This window comes from Trachemys scripta, chromosome 1, assembly GCF_013100865.1.
Source record: "Trachemys scripta elegans isolate TJP31775 chromosome 1, CAS_Tse_1.0, whole genome shotgun sequence".
Taxonomy (NCBI): domain Eukaryota; kingdom Metazoa; phylum Chordata; order Testudines; family Emydidae; genus Trachemys; species Trachemys scripta.
In genome coordinates, this window is record NC_048298.1 from 8,313,833 (window position 1) to 8,333,983 (window position 20,151).

At 50.3% G+C, this 20,151-nt stretch overlaps 1 protein-coding gene across 1 annotated transcript in view; it reads left to right on the top strand.

The window, feature by feature from the left end:
- The window catches only part of PLXNA4 (plexin A4), a gene marked incomplete in the record, with an annotated part of 626,278 nt that overhangs the window by 513,844 nt on the left and 92,283 nt on the right, over positions 1-20,151 (top strand). Inside the window, 4 exon segments of the mRNA XM_034764290.1 lie at positions 5,674-5,825; positions 6,656-6,773; positions 12,411-12,547; positions 14,967-15,134. Coding sequence (XP_034620181.1) covers positions 5,674-5,825; positions 6,656-6,773; positions 12,411-12,547; positions 14,967-15,134 — 575 coding nt within the window.

The window sequence follows — 20,151 nt, forward strand, 5'->3', positions numbered from 1 at the left end:
GTTGGTCTGCTAAACCCAGGGTTGTGAGCTCAATCCTTGAGGGGGGGGCCACTTAGGGATCTGGGGCAAAAATCAGTACTTGGTCCTGCTAGTGAAGGCAGGGGGCTGGACTTGATGACCTTTTGGGGTTCCTTCTGGCTCTATTAGATAGGTTTAAGCTGGGCACCCAGCATTAGTGACTACTTCTGAAAACTTTCACCCGGAACACTTGAAACTTAAAGTGGGGGGAAAGTTGAAAACTATTTCCAAAGTTATTTTTTCCAAATCCTGCCAAGGGTTCAGAACTTTCTCCTAGATCCAGAGATTTTAAGGCTGTATGGGACTATTATGATCCTTTACTCTGACTTATTGCATAACCTAGACCAGAGAACTCCACCCCCCAGTCCCTCCATCAAGCCCAAATCTTGCAGTTGACAATTCTGAGAATCCACCCCCTGTTTTTGCACCAGGCTTCCTCCCTGCGCCTGTTGTGCTTGTGCAACAGGCGGCAAAGCATCCACGTGCCATTCTTCAGATGCAGCAGGGAGGCGCGTTGCTGTCTCCGATGGCATTTCCTGCAGGCCACGACGGCCCCACAGCTCCTCCAGATCATCGCTCGATTCGCTCATGAAATATTCTGATTGTCTGGCATGCTCATAAGTAGCTCTTGGAAAGTCTTTTTCTGAGCCATTAGCATGGAAGTAATCTCAAGTGGCTGGATATATATTGCAGCTAATGGTATGTCTGGAGCAGTTGGTGAGAGCATTCTCGTTCTGGCGGGGAGCCAAGAAAATATGCACGAGGAGTAGAGCGGATGGAAATTAAAAACACACGCACACAACAACACAAAAGCTCCCCGGTTATTTACTGGCTCCTGCATTTATATTGCCAGTCAATGAAATTAGAGGACTATAAAATTGCTCTTTAAGAATGACAAGTGAGAGCTGTAGCATTAGGCTGTCGTTAGCAGCAGGTGTAAGTTGTGACACCGGGTCTCCTGGCCGGATGTATTTATGGCGGCGCCCAGGCTTCTTGGCAGTTTTCAGTCACCCTCCCTCTGCTCCCCAGACTGAAACAGACAGTCCTTGTCCCATTCGTTTGAACCTAGGATGGAAACGTGCGGCCAGTTCTTCGCTCTGTTCTTTGAATCTAGACTCAAGCAATAACACGCTCTCCTCTGCGTGGGAGTGGGGGGTCTGCAGGTTAGAACTCTGCCCCGCAGGAGCTGAGCGAATACCTGGGCAGCTTGATTCAAAGCCCACTGAAGTCATGGGGAATCTTTCTATCAATTTCAATGGGTTTTGGATCAGGCCATTTGTTGGGGTAGCCTCTGAGACCTTAACCACTCTGGAGTATGTTGAGGTGGCTTCTCAGATCTTCTCCACTCAGCTGTCTCCGAGACCTTATCCACTCGCTTCCCAAGAGCTCAGCTTGACTCAGAACTCGTCACTGAGTTTTCTTTATTGCCATACAATCACACTACACTTGAGTTGATCAGGCTCAAGTGTAGGGGCTGGGTACAGGGCATACCACACATCCAAAGTTACACAGCAGCCCCCTTCCTTTATATACCTTTACACATCACACTACATTCACTCTACATTGCATCCCGTGTTTTGGGATTGGCTCGGTTACTTTGCAGGAACTAATCCATACACAGCGTGCTCTGTCCATGCGCTGTCCATGTTTGACTTTACTCTTCATCTTTACACCCCTGATTTCTCTTGCCCGTTGTTAGCTTGCTCTTAGTAATTGGTTCCCGGGGTGTCTCCCTTCTTCTCTTAGCTTGCTCAGGCATTCTGTCTTTTAGCTTATGTTTAGCACAAATACTCCATTTTCAGCTTGCTGATCTGGTAGCCTCCTTAGTCCGGTCTTCTAAGAAATGAGGCCTCCCCCATGTTTAATTACTCATGGCAAGCCAGACCTACATCTTTAAGTGTCCAAAGTTGCACAAGTGTGAATGGGCTTTTCTAAAGTGCTGTGTTGGCCTCCCCTTGCTTTCACTGAAGTCAGCTGGTAAATTTCCCACTGACATGATTGGGAACAGAGTTAGACCAACGCGCGGAGTGCTTTTGAAAATCCTACCGTTTGATCCCAGAGGGGCCCCAACGTGGCAAAGTTTGCATCTAGATCCAAGCTGTTGGGATCTAAGCTTTTGTTTCCAGCCCATCTCTAGTGTTAATGAGCACAGGAGTGATGTGAGGGATGAGTCCTGGAAGTGCGACTGAGATCCCGATCTGAGCCAGGCCAGTCAGACTCAGCACCGAGGGCCTTGACGTCGGGTAGGAGTGCTCATCCTACCAGACCAGAGTCCCGGCACCGATCACTATTCCCAATGCCTAGAAAAAGGCATAAGAAAGGGCCAGCCAAAAAGGGGCGATCCCAGGCACTGAAGACAGCCAGGCATGGGGATCAGAGTAGAGTGTGATCTAAGTCAAAGCGCTCCTCGGCCTTGATACCACAGTAGTTGACACCATTAAGTTCGGTCCCAGAAGAGCCTTCTCTATTTGCAGCAGCGTGCAGCACCAATGCTATCTCGGTACCCACCACACCAGGGGCGTTTGCCACTGCCAGGGACCTTCTCTCGCTGTCAGTACCGGTATCACCAGCAGAAAGGAGTCGGTGTTATCAGAGGAGTGAACCTTCTGGGTCCTTTCAACATTCGGTACCATACCCTTTGGTACTGTCAAAAGGGAAACCAGCTATGCTTGCCACGGAGCAGACCTCTCCACTATGGCATCGATCTCCAGCACCCCTGGGAATGCCACTCCCGTGGTCACTGGACAGAGACTCGTCCTCTTCTGAGTGGGAGACCAGGTCCTAGTTCTCCTATCCTAGGAGCTGCTCTCACTACTCCTCAAGACATTTCCACCCTTCCATGGACCCAGGCATAGGAATAACATCGAGTGGTTGGTCAGGAGGTCACTAGGGACCGAACCCGGTCCAGTGGCCATTTTGGGACCCATGGGGGTTTCCCCCAGTTTCCAGGGCGTATTCCAGGTACTCCTATTCGGTGGCCTTGGAAAGACGGGCACCACTGTCCCATCAGGCAGCACCCAGTCCGGACTCCGGTACCAACCCTGGTACTGAACGATTCAGGATATTTGTAAAGCAGCAACCTGGTCATCAGTGCACACGTTCTCCTCCCATTACACCATCCCTCAGCATTCCAGAGATGATGCCAATTTTGGCTGAGCTGTACTGTTGAGCTTTGCTGCAGTCTGTGTGTTCATTAACTCCGATCCTTCCGCCTAGTCAACTGCTTAAGCGTCATCTAGAGTGTTATGCACTTGTGTAATCATGCAAAGAAGAAAAAATGGATACTGACCTTCCGTAACTGTTGTTCTTCAAGATGTGCTGCACGTGTCCATTCCACAACCCACCCTCCTGCCCCCTCTACGTCGGAGTTTTCCGGAAAGAAGGAACTGAAGGGGCTGTGGGGTCGGTTGGACACTTTATACTGGCACTAACGGCCTGCGGCAGCAGAGGGCACTCAAGCCGCCTCAACGGGTGCTGCTGAGGGAAAAAAGTTCCGGCAACTGTGCTTGGGGCACGTAGGCACCTAGAGTGGAATGGACACGTGCAGCGCATCGCGAAGAACAACAGTTATGGAAGGTTTCCACTCTGGGAAACATTTCAAGATTTTGACTTTTTGTCGCAATACAGGACAAAACAAATTTCAAAATGTTGGAGTTTCCTGCTGGACAGAAAATTCTGTTTTCTGCTAGCTCTACTTTTAAACATACTCTTCACTTTCTGAAAAATTCTTCTCTCTCTCTCTCCCTAATTGCTTTTCTGTAGCTCCTAGCACCACAGCATCTCCACCCAAAGGTGAAATCTTTGGCAAGGCTGAGGAAAATCTCCTCAGCCGTTTCTGAGAACATTATGTTCGAGGCACTGTCCCACAGGAATTAAGCATCTTGCTCGGTGTCAGAGGTGGGAGTGACACACAGAGCTGGGATTTGAATCTCAGATTCCAACTTCAGGGGCATTGGGATGTGGGCTTTTTTTGCTTGGCCTGGTGTAGAAATTGCGGTCAGCTGTGGAGCAGGGTTTTTTTTGGATTTAGGGGATTAGCTCAAACTGGCTCCAGTGTAAAGCTCTCAAAGAAACACCAATGGACAAAACAAATGATCAGTCTCACTTTGGTGATTTGGAGCTGCCAAGTTTGGTGGGGATGATACGGCGGGGCCCTTCATCACCACTGGAAAAACTCTTTGTTTCATTGCAACAGGTTACCCCTTATACCAGTGCTCGCTGTGCCGTCTCCAGGCTGGGCCTATTACGGGGGCTTCTGCAAAATCGGGCTTTCTGAAACTTAAACGGCTCAAGAACTACTGCCCCCTGCTGGATAGAGTACAGTCGGATCTGCTCCGGGGTTTGCCAGTGTCTCCCCCACTTACGCTCTAAAGCCTAAGGGCTGCACGGAGTAGAGATGTGGGCTTTTGCAGCAGAAGAGTGTCAGTTCTAGTCCGTGTGTGGCCTGTATGTGTTTAGCTAGCAGTTGTAGCATCTGGGTCATGAGCTGTTACGGATTGGCACCCTTTGGGGCTATAATTCAGCTACATACCCACTGTTGCCAGCTATCTATGTATACATGACCTAGGGACTATAACTCACCATCTCCCCTCTTATATACAGTCTCTGTTCTTTGCATGCTGGTACAAACTGGTTTGGTGGCACAGATACAGGAGAGTCAGCGGAGCAGTCCTATAGCTGTAGCGTCGGAGATGGGTTGCAAACCCCAATATCATACCCCTTTGCGGTCCTTGATCCTCTCCCATGGGGTCCATCATCACTCTGGTGCCCATGGTAATGGCAGGTGGGGGCCTTGACAGTGCAGTTTGTGGGGGGTCTTTTGAACTCAGCATTGGAAAGCAGCAGAGAGCAGCCAGGTTCTCCCAGCTCCTGCCGGCATCTAGGATATCTTTGCCTGGAAAACTGCAAGGCAAGAATCTAGCTGCCAGCATGGCTTCCCAGCTGGCAGTGCTAATAGCAAACAGGTGAGAACATCCAAGAGGGAATTCCCACTCCCCATCATTTCACTGTGGTGTGATCCATGCCAGTGCTGGCAGATGGCACCCAGGGCATCATCTGAATGGGCAGCAAAGGCCTTTGGAACCATCATGAGAAGCACCTTTCCTTCATCATCTCATATGGCAAACCATTTAGGCCGATCCAAAGCTCCTTGAAGTCTTCCAATGGGAGTCCATGTCCTGACTTCAATGGGCCTTGGATAAGGCCCTGAGTATGTAGGAGAGATTGGTTGGACCTTTCTGTCTTGGATTCCTCTCCTCCCCCTGCTCCCTTTCCTCCCCCACAGCTTTCCACTGATGAAGTTTTATGGCTGATGGACATTTACAAAACCTGGAGCTTAATCTCAGTGCAAAAGTCCCACCCTCCCACAAGTAGATAGACTTGTTCCCAGGTATCCCTTGATAGGCCGCATGCAGAGCTGGCCTGGTGCAGCGTTACTCACGTAGGAGAGGCAACGGGATGTATCCCATGGGGTGGAATTTTGGAAACGGTGCGTTTGGGACCAGAAGCGAGACGCAACAACGCGGATGTATTTGTGAGGGAGCCATTCATGGTGACGTGAGCCTGCGATAGTCTGAGATGCTGATACAACTCCTGCCTTGGTGGCCTTTGATATGCCAGTGTGTCTATCTGTTTGCTCTTGCCTCTTTTCTTCAGATCATCCCGGTGACGGGCCCTCGGGAAGGAGGAACCAAAGTGACAATCCGGGGGGAGAATCTGGGCCTGGAGTTCCGGGACATTGCATCTCACGTCAAAGTGGCTGGAGTGGAGTGCAAACCACTGGTGGAAGGATACATCCCGGCAGAGCAGTAAGTTAGACATATACTGGATTGTGAAACAACATGCTCAGTAACACCTCTGCTGCCCCCCCCTTCGCTCTGCGGGAGGAGTCAGAGCCCCCAGGAAGCCAGAAATTGAATGTGTTCTTCGTGCAGACAAACCCTGCACAAACCGCCCAGGAAGAGGAGGGTTGGGTAATGCGTAGCTCCTCTCCTTCTCCAGCTATCACAAAGTCAGTCCCAAAGCACTGCCTTAGCCTATGGCATGGCAGTGAGTCTGTTGTGGTCTTCACTGTTCCTGCTCCCAGCAGGAGCTCCCACGCCCCCCGGTTTTGTTGAGTAAGGGCATGTGGAGTGTCCCCTACTCCTGGGATCTCTGCCCCACCTTAGTTGACAGCCACCAGCGATGGGCAGAAGAGAGCTGGTTTAGGTCCCATCTTCAGGACAGAAGCACTGAGAACTGAGTTTGCACTGCAGTGGCCAGCAATGAGTGGGAGCCCAAGAGCTGATGTGGGATTGGAACCTGCAGCCCAACCCAAAGGTGAGTGCTACTGCTGGGTTGGACTAGCAAATGGATTGGTAAGAGGAGAGGGGAGAGACTAACTGGCCAGATCCTCAGCGGGTGTAAATTATCCTAGTTCTATGGCTTTCGGTGGAGCTTTGCTGATTTACACCTGCTGAGGATCTAGCCAAATGGTCCAGAGACATACCTGATCAGCGAACAGATTTCCCCAGGGGTTCCTGTGGGTCGGGCGCTGGCAAGCAGTGAGCAGGGTCTGTGGGCTCTGCGGAGATAGGTCTGTTGTACCAGCGTGAACTGACCCGAACCCCTTGCCCTCCCCTCTATGCTTTCCATGCAGGATAGTGTGCGAGATGGGAGAGGCCAAACCCAGCCAGCATGCCGGATTCGTGGAGATCTGCGTGGCCGAGTGTAAGCCCGAGTTCATGGCCAGGTCCTCCCAGCTGTACTACTTTATGGTAAGCCCCATAACAGAGCATCCCCTGGGATCAGAAGGAACTAAGGTCCCATCCAACTGCCATTTAGATCAGTTAACGTCTTTCCATTGAGCTTGAATAGGAATTGAGTCTGTCCATCATTTTCTCTCACCTTCTTCTATGCTCCTTCTTCCCCCTTCCCCTCCACCTCAGCAACAGGGCCCATATGCAGCCTGCATGGCCATTCCTTCCCACTAGAAATCTACATGCCATTGGCTGGTGTTCCTATAGGATGCAACAGCTGTAGCAAGTGGTGCCTGGTGCCTTCCGGGTGCACTGGGGAAAGCAGTGTTGTGATCTGGAGGACAATTTAAGCTGATTAACCAGAAATCTGAATGGTGGGATACACTGGACTATAGAACAGTCTCCCAAAGGAAACTCAGGAAACTCCATCCCAGCAACCATGGAGACTGTACTGGGGAACCAATAGGGAATGGGCTAGGATTGTTGCCTGCGGGGAACTCTGCGTGTGATCCAGGCAACTGCCATCCTCAGGAGCTTTTCTAGCCCATCTCAAACATTCTCCATCTCATCATGGCTGCCCTCTTGTTCCTGTTCCAGGCACTATAGCAAGCACTTGGAGATGATGGTGATGGGGAGAGAATAGATGGATGGTCCTGGCTTAAAACACAAGAACCTTGGTATTCAGACTATGCTGATGCAGTGAGACCTTCCTACCACCAAATCCTTAGGAGAACTAGTGATTAGCCCTGGGCCTGAAGGGTGTAGGGGGAGGGGAAGAGCTGGCCCACCTCTCCTGGGCGTGAGGGGCAGTGTGTAGGGATGTGGTCTAGCTCTGCTGGGCCTGAGGGGTGACAGGGCAAAAACTGGCCCAAATCTCCTGAGCCAAGGGGGGACGCACACCTGGCTCTGTTGGACCTCAGAGGTGATGGGGGAAGAGCTGGTCTGACTCTCCTTGGCCAAGGGGGGGACGCACACCTAGCTCTGCTGGGCCTGAGGGGTGATGGGTAGGTCATGAAGAGCTGGCCCAGATCTCCTGGGCCAAGCGGGAGGAGCACACTTGGTTCTTCTGGGCCTGAGAGGCCATCCTGTGTCCCAAGCCTGGGACCATAGAGGCTAAGGAATGGCCAGACAGCATCAGAATTGAATGGCAAGAAAGCAGTGCAAAGACGGAAAGGCTCTTCGCCATGCTAACAGTGCCGTGAGAGAGTGAGCAGCTGAAAGGAGCAGTTTGGAGCAAACTCTCGGCCTATCCAATGGGCACCTTGCAAATCCCATCAGGGAGTGCGTCACCACCCCGGCTCTCAGGGCCACCCACGCCTGCAGATGCCATCGTTAACCGCATGGTAGATGCCGGGGTAGGTCATGCCTGCTGCTCCCGGAGGAGCCCCACAGCAACTTAAGTGCTAATGAGCCTTTCAAAAGGTAGCCCTGAGAATCACAGCAGCAGCTTGGAGCCAGCCCTGGAGAAGGAGCTGGGAAACTAACGGGAGCTGCTGAAGGGGGTGGGGGAAGGCAATAGATCTCACCCTGATACCGCCCCCCAGGTAAGAGCCACCGCTGGTATGGGATACACACGGATCCTTAGTACCACCGCCCCATGGACAGTCACCACCCTGGCTGCAGTCCTGGGGATGGCCACATGTTCCAAGAGGAACATCCTGCTCCTGATGTGTGGGGCTGGGGAGAGATGTGGTCAGGGCCCAGGGCTGGGAGCCAGACGCTCCTGAGTTCTAATAATCTCAGCTCTGATCGTGCCTTTATCCATTGTCCTGGGCCCGTATGTTCAAGTGTGACACGGGTCTTTTGCCATCCCTAATTTCTGCAATGAAGAGCCTCAGAAGAAGGGGATGTGCAGGATTCCCGCCGTCCCCACAACAAAAGGCTGTTCTTTGGGTTTTATCTGGAGTGAACTTTGTATTCGAGTGGCCACCTGGGCACGGCAGCTACGCTGCTGTTTTAAGGTGGGTAGCCGCAAGCAAGTGGATTTTTACTTTCTGCCCAGGGCATCAGTCTGCGCTAAGGTGTGGGAGTCTCTGGGTCTGACTCTGCTCTCCGTTACATCAGTGTAAATTAGGAATAATGCCACTGAAGTCAGTGGAGTGACACTGGTATAAAAGTGATGTGAGAAGGGAATCAATCCCGCTGTGCCTTTGTCTGTCTGTGTGCAGTCAACTCCCCCTCACTCCGTCTCCCCTGGCTTCCATCATGCACCGCTTGTGTAAGAGACCTGCTACGGCCCCTTGCTAGGGTGTGCTGGGCTTACTCGGCCCTTTTTGTGCCAGTGAACGTGCATACATGAAGCCAGCAGATCTCGATGCGTTTTCAATGAGCTGCTGTCTTCGCTCCAGAGAGCTGGCTTCACCTCAAAGGGGTTTGAATGCACCTGAGCATCCTTTTTCACTGGAACGGGCATTGGTGATGACATGTCAATAGCTGCGGTTTTCACATTCTGCTAGGGATGTTTCGCTAACCTCTGGCTCTCCCAGTGCTATTCAGAAGCTACCTACGGTGATGGGGACAGAGAAGTGCCTAGGCGCAGAGTTCCCATCAGGCAGACAGAAGGGCTCTTTCCAAGACATTACCCTTGAGCTTATTACCTTTGTCCGTTTGTAACAGCTTCTCCCGCTGGCTGTTACCTTCTTGGGTGCCCGTTACTCCATCCGTGCCTGAGTCTAACGTCAGTGGGGTTTTCTTCGCTGAATGCCTCCATACCGTTGTGCTAGGCAGGGAAAACAGCTGCTCTCTAGCCAACTCATCTGATGCCTTCTCCCATGTTCATCACTCCCTCGTCGGCAAGTCACATTCCTGGCTCTGCTTTGCCCCAGTCCCAGGGAGATGGTTACGTTACCTACACATCACGACATGCCTTGCAAGGCTTCAGGGGGATTTGACATACTAGACTTAGGGGCGGCAGCTGCAAGGACAGAGCGATGCTCGGTGATCAAGGGGGGGGAAGCTGCCACGGGAGCAGGAAGGGTTGGGAGAAGGTTGGCCCTAGGTCAGGCATGGTGGTAGCAGGCAGAGAAGGGAGGCTCTGGAGTAGGACACCCTGGGTGGCCACATCAGTAAGTGCAGATTGCGCCAAGGGCAGGGTGGGGAAGCGGGTTCACAAGAAGGAAATACAGGGAAGAGAGGATGACAGCACCAAGGAAGGACACACAGTGTTTGTGGAAGATGGATTGGACAGCTCCATCTCCATCCATTCAGCCTGTTACAGCTCCACTAACCCTCCTTGCATTTTCTGTTGCATTTTGCCAACAAGGAAATGGTAAACTTGGAACTCCTTACCTGAGGAGGTAGTGAAGGCTAGGACTATAACAGAGTTTGAAAGAACTGGATAAATTCATGGTGGTTAAGTCCATTAATGGCTATTAGCCAGGACAGGTAAGGAATGGTGTCCCTAGCCTCTGTCTGTCAGAGGGTGGAGATGGATGGCAGGAGAGAGATCACTTGATCATTGCCTGTTAGGTTCACTCCCTCTGGCGCACCTGGCATTGGCCACTGTCGGTAGACAGGATACTGGGCTAGATGGACCTTTGGTCTGACCCGGTATGGCCTTTCTTATGTTCTTATGTAAAGAATCTGGAGTTTGATCTTTAGTGCAAATACCCTGAGCCACAAATCCTCTGATAATACCTCCCAAAACTCAGTGACCCTCTGCAGCAGGGCATCTTGGTTGGGATTCCTTTGTGCTGAGGACCATTGAATGCAGGATGGTGAAGTCATTTGGATAGGTTTCATAGAAAACTCAACAGAGGAGGAGAAAGATGCCTCAGGAGATTGGGACAGGGATATGGAGCCTGTCACCTTTAGGACCACTGGGGCAAATTTCACAAGGATTGTTAGTGATTGAAAGTAGCCAACATCCAATGGCTGTTCAGTGGCTTATGTGGAATGAGTTGGTGATTCTCAGTCCAAATCCTACTAGACAGGAAACTGCATCAAAGCCAGGACCTTGACAGTCAGCACTAATTTGCACCCTGGTTGGCAGTCTTGGGTGAGAAGCTTTAAGGAATCAATCAGTGGGACATGGTGATTGCACCTGCATCTCACCAAAGGATGATCCCATGAGAGCAAGATGTCAATGCAGGGAGCTTACCCTGCTGTGTAGAGAAACTTCAGACTTCTGGGCTGCTGTCAGATCGGCCCCTTTTCTACGTGCTAACTTCCTTTGGAATGAAAGCGGAGCAGAAAGATTTCTGTTGTGTTTCAGTGTGGTTGCAACATGATTAGCCGGTGATGGGGGGGCTGAAAGAGGGAACCAGAACGCGTGTTGGGTGGTTTTATACAATTTTATCAATGGTCTCCGAAGCTCAGGAGTATGTTCATGTATTGTACCTGCTCTTTCAGAGGAATTGGGGAGAGCTTCAAGCTTTTGTGCTATCGTTCTTAAAAAGAAAAAAAAAATCTTCATTTAAATGCAGATAGTAGCTTTTCACTTGGGAGTGAGTGGAAAGTTTTTCTATTAAAATGCTAATGAAAGAATAAACTGTAACTTCAAATTTCTCCCTGAAAATGGACGCCTCCTCTCTGTGTTTTGGTATCAGTGTAATCTGTGCTTTCGGAGTATGATTATTGTATCTTGATTGGAGGGGTGAGGGGAGTTCATTTTCTCTTGGCCGTTAAGGAATCTTTTCAGATACATTTGTCAAGCATCTGGGCATATTTTGAAGAGCAGCTCAAAAAAAAAAAAAAAAAAAAAAGTGAGCATGAACTAAATGAAATGATGATTTGGAAATGATACCTTCCCTTAGTAGTAGTGTTAGGGTAGCACGTACAGATCAATGCTTTGTTGTGCCAGGCATTGTAGATACACCAGTCCCAGACAGTTCCTGCCCCAAAGATCTTACCATCTAAATAGATAAGTCAGGCAGTATTATTACCCTCATTTAACGCATGAGTAACTGAGGCACAGAAAGATCCAGTGACTTACTCAGGGGTCACACAGCAAGTCTGTGACAGAGCCACGTGTTGAACCCAGATCTTCAGAGCCCCAGTGCACAAGGCCACCCTTCCTTTCCTTTTTCCCTTATGGGAAAGTCCTACGTAATTGACTAGAGAGTGGTCAGCTTTCTACAGAATGTTCAGCCCCCCTATAGAATTCCATGGCAGGGTTATTATCCTCTGTCCCAGTCTATACCTTGGCTTCGAAAACCTATAGAAAGGAGCTCATTTGCTCTTAACATCAACAGGGTTTTTGAGTAATGTTTTTGTCTCTGTTACACTCTGTCGGACTTCTTCATGCAGTCGATATAACACACGTGCAGTGCCACTTCCGATCCATTCAGCCGGTGCGGGATCTGAATGGCTTGGCTTCCTGGGGCGCTGCTGTATCAGAGCAAGGTTACTTCTGAGCTTTCTCTGAAGGGCCAGGGAGACCTGGGGCCTTTGGCTGTGTTCGCTCCATGCCTGCGACTCCCTTTTGAAATCATTGAACGTTTACGAGCAGGTGGAACATCTGGCCCAGTTTCAGGGGGGAAAAGGTAAGAGACAAGACAAGATAAACCAATAGGATCATGGTCGCCAAGGCTCATGGCCTCTGTTGCTTACCAGCCCAATAGAATAAGGCAAATACTAAAGACATCTCATTCCTACTGGTACCGACTGGCAAACATACCCCCGATGAATTCTCAATGTGACCCTTTCTCTCCACAGACTCTGACTCTCTCTGACCTGAAGCCAAAGCGGGGTCCAGTGTCGGGGGGCACACAGGTGACCATTACAGGCACCAACCTGAATGCTGGCAGCAACGTTGTGGTGACATTTGGCCGGCAGCCCTGTCTCTTTTACAGGTGCGCACGTAATCCTTCCCTGCGGCTTGTGCCGGGGGCAGGGAGCCGCGAACGGAGGGATGTGGCTGGCGCCATTTTCTGATGGGACTGTTGGGGCACCAGGCTATGAAATAGCCCCCTCTGTTTGTCGGGTGTCCTTGGTGCTGGGCTGGGCATGTGGAACGTGGTTACCGTGCTCCAGCACCTTCCCCATATGAAAGGGAGCTCACTGGGTCTCATCCCGGTGCCTATAGGATATTAGTTCTCCTCACCTAATCACCATACAGGGGGTCCCAGCTCATGGAGAGGTGACAACTGGACTAGCAGGGGGTATTGCAGATGAGGATTGAGGTACACTGGCTGAGATGTTTGGAGTCTTCGGACTGGAATAGCTGGGAGTGTTGCTGGTCATGTCTGAGCCAGAGCTGTTAGGGGAAGTGGAGTGACCGTGTCTGCTGGACAGGACAGTACTGTCACCCCCTCCCCCTTGTATCTATGAGTACCAAAATCATTCAGGCACAGTTTATATTAAAAGTAAAAGTCACAACGAAAGGTGTAACTCAAAAGGGGGGGAGCATGAAACCAAAGACGGGCTAGACCTTCCCTAAGCACCCTGAGGACCGTATTAGTATAGGTATGAAGCAGATATAAATCACAGTAGCCTGGCCCATTATAGTTTCTCTCTTCTATTCGCACAAGCACATCTCTTCTTGTGTGTCAGTTCTGTTCTGCAGATAGAGACCTACCTCCTGCCGTCCATTACAGGATCCTTATTGTGCGGGTCCCTGGGTGGGAAGACAGGATTCATTTCACTGTTTTGATTATTATTTTATGTACATTTTCCATGGTCCCTGGTTAAATTTCATTACCGTTCTCCACGGGACCCGTGCTCTGCTAGTCAGTGTGAGAGTACAGTGCAAAAGATTCCATCCCACATCCCTGCCTTATCAGGGAAAAAAATTCTAAGTATTAAAACCGCTCTCATCTCTAAAAATAATCTTGCAAGATGGTGAAATGGATGGCTCAGCTGGAGACCAGGGCACAGAACTTTTCAGCTCTAGATCAGCAGTTCACTTCCACTCCAGGACGGTGGTGTCCGAGAGTCAGTGTCCTCTACTGGGTGTTCATTAATCCACATGAAAAGGAGTCCAGGTCTTCGTGGCATCTACAACACAAAACCTACCATCCCCACGATCAACACTAATGTAGCAATTAGCAACCCGTGGTTCGCAGAGAGGCCGAACACTAAGCAGGCCGTGAGACTGAACGCCTTTCCCACCTCCAAGGAGGCCTGCCCATTGCAGGGTTGAGGCACATTGGCAGGGTGATGGAGGGGGAAATTGCACAGAGATCATGGTCCACGCTGCATCTGTTCTGGGGTTACAAGACTTCAGTCTCCTGGGCTGTCACTATTGCATTTTTCAAACCCTATGAGTCATTCATGGACGTGGGGTGACCTGACGTCTGTAATGTATGGTCATGTGGTAACAGCCTGGGATTTAGGAGTTCACATGTGAACTGCAGCTGCATCAGCGCTGCTTAAAGAATCATAGAATGTCAGGGTTGGAAGGGACCTCAGGAGGTCATCTAGTCCAACCCCCCTGCTCAAAGCAGGACCAATCCCCAACTAAATCAAAGAAGAGTGAACAGTTAGTGTTCAAGGAGCAGACACTGTATGTGAGGGCAGCTGAAGGGAGGCTGGAGGATAGAAAGGGAGCAGACGTGAAGCATGCAGGTAATAACGAGCTCAGTTTGAGCCTCCTGTGATTGTAATTAGTGATGCGACTGAGTCACAGATCACTGATTCCTACAAATCAAAGGCAGTAGGACCTTGGGTCTTTGCTCCACCCATTACAGAGGGAGAGGCCAGCTGCAAAATTCAGACCTGAATCGGGGTTTGAACCTTGCCACAAACTGGGGTTTTGGTTCTGACTCCTCTCTAGTTACAGTAAAATACCATCCAGAGATCCCAAAATGCACTGTGAACATTAGTTAGCTGAGCCCACCGGTCCCTCTGTGAAGTGGGCGGTGTCATCCCATATTACAGATGGGAAAGCTGATGCAGAATCAACCCGCGGCCTTTCTTACGACAGTGGTCACCGCCGAGGCTTTGAAGGAAGAAATCAAGCACTCATCAGGGCTGTCCCTGGACGGAAACGTCTCTTGGACCCCAGCTCGGGTTCTGTTTATGCCCTGAGCACTGAGAGCCCTTGCAGTTTGATCCTAGCTAGTGTGAATATAGATGCTAATTTGTATTCAGATACACGTTATTCTGTTCCCACAAAGTCCCCCAGGGAGTTTCCCCCAGGCTAGGGATGGGTTGGTTACAAAGCACTGAATGGGGACGGGACAGCGGGTTTGGTGTCAGAGCCCATTAATGATGACATTGTCCTGCTCACACCGTTTATGCCTGGTTGATTTTGGTTCGTTCCGCTCACAGGAGGTCCACGAAGCACATTGTCTGTAACACCACAGCCTCGGACGACGGCTTTGATAAGGTGAAGGTGTCCGTGAGGGTGGACAAGGCCAAGATACATCAGGAGTTGCAGTTTGAGTACATGGAGGACCCCACCATCCTGAGGATTGAGCCGGAGTGGAGCATCATCAGGTACTAATACAGCCACCATTTCCTCTGTCCCTGACTCCTGGTTGTTCTCTATTGCACAGCTGGATCCAGGCATGTGAGCTTCTTCTGCTGATTAAAAGCCCAGTTCAGCCATGCACTTTCCAGTGGGACTTAGGTGACGTGACCTTGACTTCAACGGGGCCTAGGCATGTGCTTTGCCGAATCAGGGCCAAGGAGCCTAATGGGAGCGGAGGGTGCTCCCAGGGCTAAATCCGGATGACGATGCCTTACGCTGTATCTAGTGCTCTTCAGCGGGGTGGCTCCCAAAGCACGTTGTGTGTTATGTCTGTGTGTGCGTATGCGCCGTGCATATGGAAGATCTTCCATTGACTAGGGAGAGTTCGATGGTGACTTCAGATGGTAGCTGTGTTCCTTCCAGGAGCCGCAAGGGGACTCTGGGCAGTGCTTGTGTCTAAGAAGCCTTCTGCATCTCCTCTAGCAGGGCACAACTTCCCTGCTTAATGAGGCAAACTCCGCACAGGAGCCTTTGCCGAATGCATGTCTTGGGAATACCGTGGCACTTGTTTTAATTACAAGGCGGTCTCGTGTCTGAGGTTGGAGAGTTTTGCCCTGGTACTGAGGACTGGAGAGTTTCACCCTCCACTTCTATGCCAACTCCCCACGCCCCAAGTTCCATGCTTGCCTCCCAACTCCAGGATTTTCCCCATAAGGGGTAGGGGGAAAGGACTGGATTCTCTTCTGTTGCAGACTCTTCCACTTTCCCCTGTGGCTGGCTAGACCTATGCTGAGTATCTCCCAGAGGATCTCAGTGCAGAATTTCATGATCCCTTCTGGGTTTGGCAGACAAAATAAAAACCCTCCGGAACTTGAACTGCTCCTTTCTGAATGAGGTTCGAGCACATTTCGGTCACATTACTTCCTTTTGGGGCTTTTCTACACCTTAGGGTAATGTGCTTTCCAGGGGCATGATTTCTCAAGTGCACAAATGTGTTGCACATTAATTGATCCATTCAGACCCTGCCAGTGAGCACTAAAGGTTCCCTTGTGTGCTTTAACATCACGCTGTTTGGAACTGTGCTCCGTTAAATCACACTAGGGAATTTTCGGTGCACGCCAACAGTGTCTACACAGGCCAATTAACGTGCACTTTAGAAATCACACCCTCCTAGTGCGTGTTATCCCATCATAGACATCCCTTTACTTTCCACTGCTTTCCTGCACTTGCTCCAGTTGCTTTCCAAATGGCAAGCGCCAGAGTTCCATGGGAAGGCGATTTATGGCCTGGCAGGGTCTCTCGCTAGATCTCCAACCCACATCTGCAGACCCAAAAGGTTCAGATAGCATGGAGATGCCTCCCTATTACTGAACCGTCATCCTAACCAAACCTCGCAGGCATTGGAACCCTCGCGAGTTTCCTCCAGAACAGAGAGGTCCACGCTGCATCGGTCACTCAGTCCCGACTTGCCCCATACCCCGTTGTGACTGTTTTAATATTTGTTTTGCCGTAGCACCCAGCGGCCCCAGAACCCCATGGTGAGGCACAGACACAAAGAAAGACATGGCCCCTGCCCACCAAGGTCCACATTCTAATGGCCCTGACCTGTGCCAAGCCCAGCTTTTCCCCTTAGTTCCACTGATGCAACCCCATTTGCTCCAGCGGGGTCGCACTGAGAAGAGTAGCTGAGAGGAGACTTTGGCCCTGAGTATGGATGGAAGCAAAGCCTTAGACAAATACTGTCACAAGCCTGCGAGACTGGCCCAGTGAAGAGAGAAATTGGTCATTAAATGCTTTAGTATTTCCTTTAAAAGATACCAAATAAGAAATATGAGTCTCCTCTCATCCATCCATCACAGCTCTCAGCTCCCCTGTCAACCTGGAGTGATTGGAGTATCTGGGGATTAGGTCGCGTCTCGTAAATACCCTGGTTCAGCTCCCATCCAGACGATGTTTTCACAAATCAATTAACGACTTTAATTACGGTGGGGGGAATTTACCACTTTCGCCAGATTGAATCTTTCCACATTGGGCTTGCGGCTTTAGTGTCTGGATTATCCATTCTGGGGGGTTGTTAGTCACAGAGTTCAGGTTATCGCTGAAATGAGAAAGCGCTTTACTCTCTTCCTCGGTGAAAGCGAGTTTAGTGCTGGCGAAAGGCGCTGGATTGACAGCACTGGGCACTGAATCCTTCCATTATCCACAGGATAGTGCCAGAGCAGGCAGCTTCCTCCACCCTGCCGATGCCCTGGCCACAAGTGAAAAGGGAGTTCACTCTGCCGGGCCTGTTTGCTCCTGGGTTTCTCTGCTGAAGCTGCCAACAAGAGGGTTAGTTAGCACGAGTCGAGTTGTGATGTGAAATGGGACTCTCTGCGCTTAACGGAGAGCCAGGAACAGTGTCTGCTCTTGGCCCATCGAGACCTAGCAGTTACTGCTGCGGGTGCCAACCAGGGTGGCAGCTCTGGTGTTTTGTGATGGTGGCACACCCCATCCACCAGGGCCTGGTCTGAGTCCTCTTCTTCCATTCATATGCACCTCCAAGCACGCACCCCTTTGTTGGTTGCTCCCAGCCAGATCTGGATTGGAAGTGGTGATGCAGAGCTGACCTAGAGTGAGTTTGGTGGGGCTGATCCTGGGGCCTTTAGGACAGGGGTGGCCAACCTGTGGCTCTGGAGCACGTGCGGCTCTTCAGAAGTTAATTTGCGGCTCCTTGTATAGGCACCGACTCGGGGCTGGAGCTACAGGCGCCAACTTTCCAATGTGCCGGGGGGTGCTCACTGCTCAACCCCTGGCTCTGCCACAGGCCCTGCCCCCACTCCACCCCTTCCCGCCCCCTCCCCTGCCATGCCCTCGCTCCTCCCCCCCCCCCCCCGAGCCTTCTGCACGTGACGAAACAGCTGATCCGGAGGTGCGGGAAGGGAGGGGGAGGCGCTGATCAGCGGGGCTGCCGGTGGGCAGGAGGGGCTGGGAGCGGGTGGGGGGAGCTGCTGGGGGGCTGCTGACGTATCACTGTGTCTCTTTGGCAATGTACATTGGTAAATTCTGGCTCCTTCTCAGGCTCAGGTTAGCCACCTCTGCTTTAGTACATTAGTTCTCCTCCCAGAACCATTGTACAGTCCAAGCTGATTGGCGGCCACAGCTTGCGGGTAGGTAACCACTGGACTAGCAGATGGTATTGCAGATGAAGCTTGAGGTGCGTTGGCTGAGCTGTGTGGAGGCTGTGGACTGGAGAGACTGCCTGTCCCAGGGCCTGCTCCCCTGAACCGTCCAGTGCTCCATTGCTATTGAAAGAAATTAAAACCTGTGGTGCCCTCGGACGGATTGCAATCATCTACAGCCAAAATGCTTCTGAAATAAATGTAGTCAAACTTTACTAATTCTGGGTCACTGAGAACGAAAATGATGCTTAAAATTGTTGATTGGCTCTAGTTTTCAAGATATGCTATTGGGTCAGTATATACGACCCTTGACTTGGGAATGGCGGAGCATAAGTGAGTTATAAAGGGAATGGATCTCAATTTAAACCAGAAATGACTAAAATACATCTTTGACTGGATCTATGAATAAATCTATGACTGGGTTTGGACAGTACTTGCTTTTTAGGCAAAACAATGAATGATGCAATCTGAAGCTGGTATTGCGTCATACATGATATGAATTACATCATGTTATTCCTAGAAGTCATGGATGATGCAATCATAACAAAGCTTACATCACTCTGCTGAACAAATTGCCCTATATCAGCTCTAGAAATCATACAGTGTCGTGCTCTCTTATTTGTCAGTGTTTGATTTTGCAAAGGGACACATTTCTGTTTAGCCAAAGTGAACAGAGATGCCTCGTACTTGTGTGAACAGTGCAGATAACTTCTGCTATGTTTGTGGTGAAGTGACTTTTGCATCACAAAAGCGCAGTATAACCACTGTGGTTAAGAAAGCCTATCACCTTTATTTTGGCTGCAAAATTGGAGATCAGGACAAGAGGTGGGCCCCACACATATGCTGCAACACTTATGCAACAAATCTTCGCTAGTGGTTGAACAGGAAAAGGAAATCTATGCCTTTTGCAGTGCCAATGATTTGGAGAGAGCCAACAGATCATACCAGCAAATGTTACTTCTGCATGGTGCCTCCAGTTGGGAAAGGTGTGTCAAAGAAGAAAAAGTGGACTGTGCGTATCCAAACATTCCATCAGCCATACGCCCAGTACCCCACGGAGAAGGACTGCCGGTTCCTGATGCACCAGAATCATTCTCACTTGAGTCAGACGAGGAAGAGGATGAAACTTCTGGTCCTGAACCATCAATGTCACAGGACCCACATTTTCTTCCATCCTCCTCCTCTGAAGCACACCTCATAACACAAAGTGAACTGAATGACCTTGTCAGGGATTTGGAACTACCCAAGAGTAAGGCAGAGCTGTTGGGCTCCAGACTACAGCAGTGGAATCTCCTGGCAGGTGATGTTAGGGTTTCCATGTTCCGTGACCGTCCAAAGGATCTTGTCCCATTCTTCTTCATGGAAGGTGATCTTATAGCCTGCAACAACATCGATGGTGTGATGGCAGCCCTCAACATCGTTCACGATCCAGATGAGTGGAGACTGTTCATTGATTCATTGAAGACGAGTCTTAAAGCTGTTTTACTGCATAATGGCAATGTTTTGCCATCAATTCCAGTTGGTCATGCAGTCCATATGAAGAAAACCTATGACAACATGAAACAACTTTTGAGGTGCATAAACTATGACCAACATCAGTGGCAGCTTTGTGGCGATTTGAAGGTTGTTGCTCTCTTGCTTGGTCTGCAGACTGGATACACAAAGTACTGCTGTTTTCTCTGCGAATGGGATAGTCGTGCAAGAGATTCCCACTACATCAAGAAAGATTGGCCACTCCGACAGTCATTGGAGCCTGGGAGGAAAAGTGTTCAGCATCCACCACTTGTTGAATCAAGGAAGATTTTGTTACCACCCTTACACATCAAGCTGGGTCTGATGAAGAACTTTGTCAAGGCCATTGACAAAACACAAGCAGCTTTCAAGT